At 49.0% G+C, this 12,390-nt stretch overlaps 1 protein-coding gene across 1 annotated transcript in view; it reads right to left on the bottom strand.

The window, feature by feature from the left end:
- C2CD3 (C2 domain containing 3 centriole elongation regulator) overlaps positions 1-12,390 on the bottom strand; it is a gene marked incomplete at its 5' end in the record, with an annotated part of 41,776 nt that overhangs the window by 4,484 nt on the left and 24,902 nt on the right. Inside the window, 3 exons of the mRNA XM_083362585.1 lie at positions 8,200-8,343; positions 8,628-8,702; positions 11,786-11,810. Coding sequence (XP_083218711.1) covers positions 8,200-8,343; positions 8,628-8,702; positions 11,786-11,810 — 244 coding nt within the window. The remainder of the gene's footprint in view (positions 1-8,199; positions 8,344-8,627; positions 8,703-11,785; positions 11,811-12,390) is intronic.

Genomic DNA, 12,390 nt, shown 5'->3' with positions numbered 1-12,390 from the left:
GCCGGCTTTCATGGCTAAGGTGGGACTAGAACTCACTGTCTCCTGGTGATTGGTCGAAAGTCATCCACCTGCCTTTCATGTCTAAGGCGGGACTAGAACTCACTGTCTCCTGGTGATTGGCCCAAAGTCACCCAGTTGGCTTTCATGGCTAAGGTGGGACTAGAACTCACCGTCTCCTGGTGATTGGCCCAAAGTCACCCAGCCAGCTTTAATGTCTAAGGTGGGGCTAGAACTCACTGTCTCCTGGTGATTGGCCCAAAGTCACCCAGTTGGCTTTCATGTCTCAGGCGGAACTAGAACTCTCAGTCTCCTGGTAACTGGACCAAAACTACCCAGTTGGCTTTCCTGTCTCAGGCAGAACTAGAACTTCCCGTCTCCTGATTTTTAGGTCCACATCTTAACCACTACACCAAACTGGCTCTCCTGCCCCAATACCCCAAGGTCACGGCCCCTGCGGTTGGACACAGCCCTTCTACGTGACCCAAGGAAGCAGCCCATCCAATGCCACGTAGGCGACCACGTTTGGGGGGAGGGGGGGTGGGCTCCTCGGCACCCGGTGCTGTAACTTTCCAGTTGCTTGAAAGGCTGGGCTAAAAGTTCAGACAAATGACACCCGTATCGGATTACTGGCCGCCTATTTATGTAGACTTATTTACACTTAATCCAGAGGCGCTGAAAATGTCCGACAGGGCTGCTTGGCCTCTTAAGGGACCGGGCAAGATGGCAGATGCCTCCTTCCTGCCAGCCTGCAGGCGGCTGTTGCTGGCACAGCTGAAAACTCATCCGGCTGCACCCGGCACCCGTTTGCCTCTGTACAGCTTGAGTCAGCAAGGGAGTGAGGCGGCCAGCTGTGAAAAGCCAGCCAGGTGAAGGGGAGGCTTCCTCTGCCCATCAACACACTTTAGATTTCAGGCACTTCCGAGGGTCAAGACCCCCCCCCCCGAGCGACCGGCCCAAGGGATCTCAGCTGACCGGGGAAGGATTTAATATTTCTTTTAATTTTTATATATATTGTATTTTATTGTATTGCCCTGTACACCGCCCTGAGTCCTTCGGGAGAAGGGCGATATAATAAATAAATAAATAAATAAATAAATAAATAAATAAATAAATAAATAAATAAATAAATAAATAAATAAATAAATCTGGTGGATTTCCTCGGCTTTTTGGTCAACTCAAGACCCGTTTGCTGGCTGGCCTTAAGGATGAGGAGCCGCACGGCTCGTCCACGCTGCAACCCCCTGCTCGCGTCTAGCCGGCAGCCAGCAGGACAATTCAAGAGACCCCTGCAAGGTTTCCCCTTCCCCAGTTAAGAAACTCCCAAGTGAGAGATGTGCAGGTTCCCCCAGATTTTTTAATTTTAATTTTTTTTTTAATTTTAATTCCATTTATATCCTGCCCTTCTCCGAAGACTCAGGGCGGCTTACAAGCTTAGCAGTAGCCTTCCTTCTATGTATATGCCTGCTTATTAGGGCTTTCACACACACACCCCAAGCGGCATTATTACAAAGTCAGCTTAATTGCCCCCAACAATCTGGGTCCTCATAAATCTAATATTAAACCAGGGTTTAATATTAGAACAGAAATAGGAATAAAGAATAGAAATAGAATAAGAGACGAGACGAGAAGCAAAGTCAAAAGAGACCGAACATAGTCACAGTTGGAAAAGGGACCTTGGAGGTCAGGACGTTTGTCCTAAATGGCAAAGGGTTTCTTCTTCACGCAGGGGGCTGGACTAGAAGACCTCCAAGGTCCCTTCAAACTCCGCTCTCCTGTTCTTCTACTCTCGGTCTGGGAAACCAATCGGAGGCGTGGGCAGAGGTATGCAGAAGGCACACGGGCGGCGCAGGACAGAGAAGAAGAGACGAAGGGGAGGGTGGGTCGACGAAAAAGGGGAGAAGGGGAAGCGCAGTGCTGGCACGCCACGTTGGCCGCTTCCCACACGCCGCCTGTGCATTATTTCCAAGCGGCCTTGAACACCCTCGATTCCCCGGACTCGGCATTAATGTTGCAGAGGCAAGAAGAGCAGCGGGAAGAGAGTCGAAATGTTTCTTGTTTTTTTGTGGGAGGCTCTGCCCTAAGCTGGCTGGGACACAAACTCCCCCACGGTCTCCACAGAAGAACCGAGTTGGAAGGGGCCTCGGAGGTCATCTAGTCCCAACTCTCTAAGGACGGTCCAAACCTTTCTTAAAAACCTCAAGGGATGGAGCGCTCCTTCAGAATAATGGGAACAACAGAGTTGGAAGGGACCGGGGAGGACATCTAGCCCAACCCCCTGCTCGTGCGGGAGGCCAACGACCATCCAGCCTCCTTCCTAAAACCCTCCAGCACTGGAGCACCCATGAGTTCTCAAGAAGGTGCTGTAGCCATAAAGCGGGTGGCCGCGGTCGTAAGAGTGCCACTGCGGTCACAAAGTGAAGCAAACCTGGTTTCGTCGAAAGCCAGAAGCCCTTTGCCAATTTTGGGCAAAAACCAGTCGTAAAATGCTGTCGGTGATTTGGGGACCCTGCAAACGGCAGCAAATGTGGCCCAACTGCCGAGTGTCCAGGAACTTCGGATCTGGGTTGTAAGTCCCCCTTTTCAGGTTGGTCGTAACTACGAATGCTCATTTAGTGACCGGTCCTAAGTCAAGGACTACATGTAATGAGGAGTAGAGGGTCATTCTCCCCTTTAATACAGCAGAGGTCAAAGTTGTTTCTCAAATTGCACCCAAAGGTGCAATTTTGGCAGACGAAGGACGTCCTAATAATCGCACAGACTTACGACGGTTCATTGAGTGACCGTTCAAGGTCACAGCAGCATTGAAAAGAGTGGCTTAGGATCATTTTTCAGACTTTGGACCTTCGTAGCATCCCTGTGATCGAAATTCGGAGTCGGCTTGGCAACTGACTCGTAGTTACAACGGTTGCCGTGTCCCAAGGTCACGTGTCCCCCTTTTTGCAACCTTCTGACGAGCAAAGTCAATGGGGGGAAGCCGGATTTGCTTAACAACGGGGGACTAACTTAACAGCTGCAGGGATTTCACTTAACAACCGTAGCAAGAAAAGTCGTGAAATGGGACGAAACTCACTGAACAGATGTTTCACTGAGCAGGGGAAATTTTGGGCTCAGTTGTGGCCATAAGCAGAGGACTTCCTGTATAAAATTACGTTGAATATTTCCATTAAGGAACTGGAGCAAGCGAAGGTTAATGGCCTCTGGGTTGAAAGGAGGAACTCAAAAGGCACCATTACCTCATGGACCTCTTGAGTCCGAATAGAATAGAAATACAGAACAGAACAGAATTGAATAGAATACAATTACAGAACAGAACAGAACAGAACAGAAATACAGAATAGAATAGAAATGAATAAAATAGAAATACAGAACAGAATAGAAATACAGAATAGAATAGAATAGAAATACAGAATAAAATAGAATAGAAATATAGAATGGAGTAGAATAGAAATATAAAATAGAAATATAGACTAGAATAGAATAGAAATACAAAATAGAAAAGAATAGAAATACAGAATAGAATAGAAATACAGAATGGAATGGGATGGAATAGAACAGAACAGAATTGAATAGAATAGAATTACAGAATAGAACAGAACAGAAATACAGAATAGAATTGAATTGAATAAAATAGAAATACAGAACAGAATAGAAACACAGAATAAAATAGAATAGAAATATAGAATGGAGTAGAATAGAATAGAAATATAAAATAGAAATGTAGAATAGAATAGAATAGAATAGAATAGAATAGAATAGAATAGAATAGAATAGAATAGAAATACAGAATAGAATAGAAATACAGAATGGAATGGAATAGGATGGGATGGAACAGAACAGAACAGAACAGAACAGAACAGAATAGGATGCTGGAAGGGACCTTGGAGGTCTTCTAGTCCAGCCCCCTGCCCAAGCAGAAGAATCCAAAGATCCAAAAAGCAAGATTTAGCCTTTTAGTTAGCCTGCCATCACGCAGGCTGGGGAATTCTGGGAGTTGAAGCCCACAAGGCTTAAAGTCGCCATGGTTGGAAACACCCCCCCCTCCAACACCCCCCCCATTCTAGAGCACGGATTTTTCTATCTTTCTGTTCCTTCCTGTTAGTTTTCTGTCCCTGTTTTAAAAAAAACCCTCAGGAATTCTGAGTCCAGGAGATCTTGGCCATTCCTTCAGGGTCACGAAAGGTCTAATTCTGCTTAAACCGAGGCAAGATGTTCCCCTCTTTTGCCAATGCTCTTTATAGATTTCCCCAGAGGCCGCAAGGTGCCTCTTAAATCTGCTCTCGAGGGGAAATGACAGCTGATAACGTCACTCGTCACTCGCCTGGCTGAAATCTAACCCGGATTGATGAGGTCAGCGTAAAGAACTTTCTGAGAAAGACTATTAAAAAAAAAAACCCTCTAACTTTGGGCACCTTAAGGAAAGAACAGGACGGTATCTGCACCCCTGAATGATTTTGCTTCTAAAATTACCCATTTGGAACCCAAAGGTTTCTTGATTTATCACTTACACAGTGATTCCTCCTTGGATTTTTAGCTTACACACGCCCTACTCAGAGAGAGGCGCTGCTAATTCGGAACTCAAGAGTGAAATGAATTGGGTTCTAGAACAAGGGTCTTTGATGACTTGTGGACTTCAACTCCCAGAATTCCTCGGTCAGCATGGATGGACTTCAACTCCCAGAATTCCTCGGTCAGCATGGATGGACTAACTTCCAGAATTCCCCAGTCAGTATGGATGGGCTACACCTAAAATTCCTGTCAGCACGGATGGACTTCAACTCCCAGAATTCCCCAGCCATCCAGAAACAATGCCCTAAGCCAGGGGTCTTCAAACTTGGCCCTTTTATCACTTGTGGACTTCAACTCCCAGAATTCCTCAGCCAGCACAGATGGACTTCACCTAAAATTCCTGTCAGCATGAATGGACTTCAACTCCCAGAATTCCCCAGTCAGCATGGATGGACCTCACCTAAAATTCCTGTCAGCGTGGATGGACTTCAACTCCCAGAATTCCCCAGCCATCCAGAAACAATGCCCTAAGCCAGGGGTCTTCAAACTTGGCCCTTTTTATGATTTGTGGACTTCAACTCCCAGAATTCCTCAGCCAGCATGGATGGACTTCACCTAAAATTCCTGTCAGCATGAATGGGCTTCAACTCCCAGAATTCCCCAGCCATCCAGAAACAATGCCCTTAGCCCTTAACCTGTTCAAAATGGAAGCGGAAAACAGAAGGCCTCAGGGAGGCTGACAGGGCATGGAATCTTCTAGAACAGGGGTCTTCAAACTTGGCCCTTTTATGACTCATGGACGTCAACTCCCAGAATTCCTGAGCCAGGCACGCCATATTTCCCCCATGCTGGCTCAGGAATTCTGGGAGTTGAAGTCACAAGTCATAAAAGGGCCAAGTTTGAAGACCCCTGTTCTAGAAGATTCCATGCCCTGTCAGCCTCCCTGAGGCCTTCTGTTTTTCGCTTCCATTTTGAACAGATAGCTCTCAACTTTTAACGACAACTGCGCCCAAAATTTCTGTTGCTAAGTGAAACAGTGGTTGAGTGGGCTTTGCCCCGCTTAATGACCTTTCTTGCTGTAGTTGTTAAGTGAATCACTGCAGTTAATATCCACGGTCGTGAGGTAACCCTGGCTTCCCCATTGACTTTGCTTGTCAGAAGGTCGCAAAAGGGGACGCTGCGACCGTCATAAAGACGGGTCGGTTGCCCAAGTGACCAAATTCTGATCACGTCACCCAGGGGATGCCGCAGCGGTCGTAAGTGTGGGAAAACGGTCATAGGTCGTCGTAACGTGGAACGGTCACTAAATGAGGAATACCTGTCATGTTTTCAACAACAATCAAGGCTGCAGTTGGGGACGGTCGTAGAATGGAGACAAGAGTCTAAAATTCACTTACACCCAAAGCAATAAAGAAGGCTCAGTTGTGCCCCATAACCGAGACATAACCGCAACAAATCTCTGAACATTTAGACATATCTTGGTTTGTTTATACGATTTTACAATTTCTATGAGGGATAAATTTCTGCTCACGACACCCAACGTCCTAGTCTCTGCCAACTTTATACGCTCTCCTAGCTGTGCTGGGCTTTCTTCAAATATCATCATCATCATCATCATCATCATCATCATCATCATCATCATAATAATAATAATAATAATAAAGTTGGAAGGGACCTTGGAGGTCATCTAGTCCAACCCCCTGCTCAGGCAGGAAACCCTGCACCATTTCAGACAAAGGGCTGGCCACGAAACCAACAGTCAACGACACCCCACACAAGAAGCCCCAACTCAAGAGGAAGAGCAAATAATAGTCCAATCAAGGAACCATTAGGAATTCATCAACACTGACAAGGCCAGCTATTTGTATACACAAAGGAGTGCAAACCTCACTCCCTTGTAGCGCTGATGGCGTTACCTAGTTGGGTCATGAAACGTCCGCAAGGAAGCAACCAAACTCAGAGAGCACCAAGGACCCCACAATCCTCCTCCTCCTCCTTTCCACAAGCCCCCTTCCCTTCCGGCACTGATGATGTTACCTAGCTGGATCATGAAACGTCTGCAAGACAATCGCCAACCTCAGAGGGCACCAAGGATCTCACAGTCCTCCTCCTCCTCCTCCAACAACCACACTCCCTTCTAGAACTGATGATGTTACCTAGTTGGGTCATGAAACGTCTGCAAGGAAGCAACCAAGCTCAGCACCAAGGACCCCACATTCCTCCTCCTCCTCCTTCTCCTCCTCCTCCCTCCTGGCACTGATGATGTTCCCTAGTTGGGTCATGAAACGTCTGCAAGAAAGTAACCCAGCTCAGAGAGCACCAAGGACCCCACAGTCCTCCTCCTCCACTCCACAAACCCCCCCTGCCTTTGAGCCTGAGGATATTACTTACTTGGGTCATGAAATGTCTGTAAGAAAACAACCAGACAGCACCAAGGACCACGAATCCTCCTCTTTCCACTAGCCCCACTCTCTCCTAGCACTGATGATGTTCCCTAGCTGGGTCATGAAACGTCTGCAAGAAAACCACCCAGCTCAGAGAGCACCAAGGCCCCCACAGTCCCTCCCTCCTTCCTTCCTTCCTTCCTTCCTTCCTTCCTCTTCCTCCTCCCTCCTAGCACTGATGATGTTCCCTAGCTGGGTCATGAAACGTCTGCAAGGAAACCACCCAGCTCAGATAGCACCCACAGTCCTTCCTTCCTTCCTTCCTTCCTTCCTTCCTTCCTTCCTTCCTTCCTTCCTTCCTTCCTTCCTTCCTTCCTTCTAGCACTGATGATGTTACCTAGCTGGGTCATGAAACGTCTGCAAGGAAACCACCCAGCTCAGATAGCACCCACAGTCCTTCCTTCCTTCCTTCCTTCCTTCCTTCCTTCCTTCCTTCCTTCCTTCCTTCCTTCCTTCTAGCACTGATGATGTTACCTAGCTGGGTCATGAAACGTCTGCAAGAAAACCACCCAGCTCAGAGAGTACCCGGGACCCCACAGTCCCTCCCTCCTTCCTTCCTTCCTTCCTTCCTTCCTTCCTTCCTTCCTTCCTTCCTTCCTTCCTTCCTTCCTTCCTTCCTCTTCCCCCTCCCTCCTAGCACTGATGATGTTACCTAGCTGGATCATGAGAAGTCTGCCATGAACATTTGTGGAACCAGGGCTGGTAAAGACTGACACAAACTCTTGTGAGCACACCGAGATCCCCACAGTCCTCCTCCTCCTCCTCCTCCTCTACTCCACAAACCCCCCTCCCTTCTAGCACTGATGGTGTTCCCTAGCTGGGTCATGAAACGTCTGCAAGAAAAGCACCCCCCAGGGACCCTCACAGGCTTTTGAAAGAAATACTTTCAGGGCGTTGAAGGCTGAACTAATTCGGACTCCGGGATTGCCTTGGCGTCATGGCTGATGCGCTGAGGGCTGACGGCCCATTTGCGGGATCCTTAGTTGGATCAGATGGATTAGCAGGTGATCCTTTCCCTCCCCAAGTCAAGCCTGCAGATATTAATCCTATCAAGGTCTGGGGAAGAACGAGTTTTTTCCCCCTCTATCATATTCAGGGCTGAAGATCAGGCAGAGGAGAAAATGCAGACAGCTCCTCCACTGTTTTTTTTTTTAATTGATTACTTATTTATCGATTACACCTGCAAGTGACCCTGGGCGGCTTACATTTTATATAAAACCATTTTTTTTAAAAAAAACACAATACTTACTTTATTCGCAGCAACCAGTGGAGAGCTCGAGGAAGCGCTGAGAAGCCTCATGGAGACCTCCAGATGTTGTGGGGGAAGGAAGAAATTGGGCAGCGTGATGGGCTCCGATCTGAGGGACAGAGTTAAGGAACAGAGCAGGCGGTCCTCAACTTACAGCCATTCATTTAGTGGCCGTCTGAAGTTGCGAAAGCAGTGGAAAAAAGTGACTTGCGGTCGTTTCCCACACTAACGACAGTTGTAGTTGCAGTCACGTGATCGAAATCCGGACACTTAGACAACCGACTCGCATTTATGACGGTTGGACACTGCCGTGGTCCCCGGGGCTCCGGCGATCCCCTTTGGCGGCCTTCTGACAAGCGAAGCCGACGGAGAAGACAGATTCAGGTAACGATTGTTCAGTTACGGTCGTACGTCGAGGACTGCCTTACTTTCAGTTCCGTGCCTGTGGGAGATTCTTCCGGCGAAGATGCAGAGACTCCTATTCCTCCGATGGTCTGTCGCCGCTGGGAAAGATTCCCAGAATGCTCTGGGGCCACATAAGAACTTTCCTGGGACCCTTCTTCTCCCAGGCCTTGATGTCAATTGGTAGCCCCCTCCCCTTTTTTTCCTACGACGGCTGAGGCTTCACAGAGAAATCCCTCTTAGCCGAGTCGGGTTAATCCCCAGGTTGCCTCCAGTTGAGACGGGCAGCATATAAATAAAATAAATAAATTTATATCCCCCTAGAGCTGCCAACTGTCTGGATCTAGAATGACTAGTGGAGAAGCAGGCAGTGCTTCAGAGAGCCAATTGGGCCTGGTTGTGAAGACACCAGGCTAGAAAATAGGAGACGGTGAGTTCTAGTCCCGCCTTAGGCAGGAAAGCCGGCTGGGTGACTTTGGGCCAATCACCAGGAGACGGTGAGTTCTAGTCCCACCTTAGGCAGGAAAGCCGGCTGGGTGACTTTGGGCCAATTAACAGGAGACGGTGAGTTCTAGTCCCGCCTTAGGCATGAAAGGCAGGTGGGTGACTTTGGGCCAATCACCAGGAGACGGTGAGTTCTAGTCCCGCCTTAGGCATGAAAGGCAGCTGGGTGACTTTGGGCCAATCACCAGGAGCCTGGGAGTTCTAGTCCCGCCTTAGGCAGGAAAGCCGGCTGGGTGACTTTGGGCCAATCACCAGGAGACGGTGAGTTCTAGTCCCGCCTTAGGCATGAAAGGCAGCTGGGTGACTTTGGGCCAATCACCAGGAGACGGTGAGTTCTAGTCCCGCCTTAGGCATGAAAGGCAGCTGGGTGACTTTGGGCCAATCACCAGGAGCCTGGGAGTTCTAGTCCCGCCTTAGGCAAGAAAGCCGGCTGGGTGACTTTGGGCCAATCACCAGGAGACGGTGAGTTCTAGTCCCGCCTTAGGCAGGAAAGCCGGCTGGGTGACTTTGGGCCAATCACCAGGAGACGTTGGGTTCTAGTCCCGCCTCAGGCATGAAATCCATCTGGGTGACTGTGGGCCAATCACCAGGAGATGGTGAGTTCTAGTCCCGCCTTAGGCAAAAAACCCGGCTGGGTGACTTTGGCCCAATCACCAGGAGATGGTGAGTTCTAGTCCCGCCTTAAGCATGCCAGCTGGGTGACCTTGGAGCAGTCCCTCCCTCTCTCTCCAACCCACCTCGCAGGGTTGTTGTGGGGAAAACAGGAGGAAGGAAGGAAGGAAGGAGCATTAGGTTATAGTGGCCGCCTCGAGTTGTTTATAAAAACAACTGGACTTTTCTTGTTTTTCTTTGAAGACGTTTCACTTCTCATCCGAGAAGCTTCTTCAGCTCTGACCGGATGGTGGGGAATGGAAGGATTTATACTCCTTGCAGAGAGCTGGTCATTTGCATCCTTTTAGAGGGTCGTTGAGGCCAGCTGGAGGTTTGTCTGTGTCCTCAAGGCCACCCGAGTGGTGCAAATGGGTGTGGATCCTTCTTGGAATTGCTGAAAGGATGGTGTTGTAGAATGGAGATAGATACACCACCCATTCGCACCACTCAGGTGACCCTGAGAACACAGATCAACCTCCAAGTGGCCTCAACGACTCTCTAAAAGAAGGCAAATGACCAGCTGTCTACAAGGAATATAAATATATATATATAACAACAGCATCCATCTCCAGTCTATAACACATTCCTTTCAGCAGTTCCAAGAAGGCTCCACACCTATTTGCACCACTCAGGTGACCCTGAGGACACAGTCAAACCTCCAGGTGGCTTCAACGATGCAAATGACCAGCTTTCTGCAAGGAGTATAAATCCTTCCATTCCTCACCATCCAGTCAGAGCTAAAGAAGCTTCTTGGATGAGAAGTGAAACACGGTCAAGGAAAAACAAGGAAGTCCAGTTGCCTCCTAAAAAAGCACTTTGGGATAAACAAATACCTCTTCCTCGTTATCTGTTACTTGATCGGATCAGGAGATAAAAGGTAAAAGTAAAGGTTCCCCCGCATGTGCGTGCTAGTCGTTTCCGACTCTAGGGGCCGGTGCTCATCTCCGTTTCAAAGCCGAAGAGCCAGCGCTTGTCCGAGGACGTCTCCGTGGTCATGTGGCCGGCATGACTAGACGCCAAAGGCGCACGGAACGCTGTTACCTTCCCACCGGAGCGGTCCCTATTTTTCTACTTGCATTTTTACGGGCTTTCGAACTGCTAGGTTGGCAGAAGCTGGGACGGGTAACAGGCGCTCACTCTGTTCCGCGGCACTCGGGATTCGACCCGCCAAACAGCCGACCATTTGATCGACAAGCTCAGCGTCCTAACCCACTGAGCCACCGCGTCCCTTTGATCAGGAGATGGCAACCATCAAATCTGGGCTTTTGTTCTGCTGGGGAACGATGGTGTCCCTCAAGACAGCCGGCCCAAAGTTGGCTTCAGCACAATGGCTGCCTTACGCAGAGGGCCTGGATAAGGCACTGCTAACTACAGGTAGTCCTTGAGACTTACGAACCTCCATTCAGTGACCGGTCGAACTGGCAACGGCGTTGAAAAAAAGTCACTTGTGACCGTTTTCTGCACTTAACGACTGTGGCCGCCTCCCCGTGGGAGTGCGATCTAAACGAAGACACTTGGCAGGTGTTTCGTACTTGTGACGGTCACCTGATCTGCTTTTGCGACCTTCTGACAAGGGAAGTCAACGGGGAAGCCAGAATCCACTTAACCACCGTGCCGCTAACTTCACAACCGCAGTGATGCGCACAACGGCTGTGGCAAGAAAGGTCGTCAAAGGGGAAAAAAAAACTCACTTAAGCGCGGTCTCGCTTAACAACGGAAACTCCGAGCTGAACTGGGGTCGTAAGCTGAGAACTGCCTGTAATCCTGTCCCCGGTTCGTTTCGGTGGCTGAATTTTAGGACTTCCTGCCCACAAAGCTTAGGATTCTCTTTAAGGGCTTGGAGACGTTTTCCTGTTCTTGGAAAAAAGACTTGGGGATATTAGTAATCATTAAACCTTTACATCCTTGGCCGCTTTTTCTTGGAAGCAACAGGGCAAAAGGTTCAGTGACTGAGCAGGAGCGCCTGGGCTTGTTCCACAGACTTTGGTCCTTGCTAGCTAGGGATTCTGGGAATTGTAGTCCCGCATACCTGGCAGGCACTAACTCGAAGAAGGCTGTGCAGAGGTTTTAGCAAGGAGAAAGTGCGTCATGTGCAACGACTGTTTTTATGAAGTACATAAAACTTCATAGAAAGTCCCAAGAAGTAGAGTCTTTGACTTATGACTGTAATTTGAGTCTGCAATTACATGTCGTGCTGGTTGTTAAGTGGCTCACCATGTGACCGCATGGAGGTCACATGGGGAGGAGGAGGAGGAGGAAGATGTGGGGTCCTTGGTGCTCTCTGTGATTGATGGTTTTCTTGCAGACGTTTCATGACCCAACTAGGGAACATCATCAGTGCTGGAGGAGAAGGAGGAGGAGGAGGAGAAGGGAGGAGAAGGAGGAGGAGGAAGAGAAGGAGGAGGAGGAGGAGAAAGAGGAGGAGGTGGAGGAGGAGAAGAAGGAGGAGGAGGAGAAGGAGGAGGACGGTGGGGTCCTTGGTGCTCTCTGTGATTGATGGTTTTCTTGCAGACGTTTCATGACCCAACTAGGGAACATCATCAGTGCTGGAGGAGAAGGAGGAGGAGGAGGAGAAGGGAGGAGAAGGAGGAGGAGGAAGAGGAGAAGGAGGAGGAGGAGGAGAAGGAGGAGAAA

The sequence above is a fragment of the Vipera ursinii genome (genome assembly GCF_947247035.1).
Source record: "Vipera ursinii genome assembly, chromosome: 4".
Lineage (NCBI taxonomy): Eukaryota > Metazoa > Chordata > Lepidosauria > Squamata > Viperidae > Vipera > Vipera ursinii.
The sequence above is the reverse complement of the archived record's forward strand: the minus strand, read 5'-3'. Positions and strand labels throughout refer to the sequence as shown.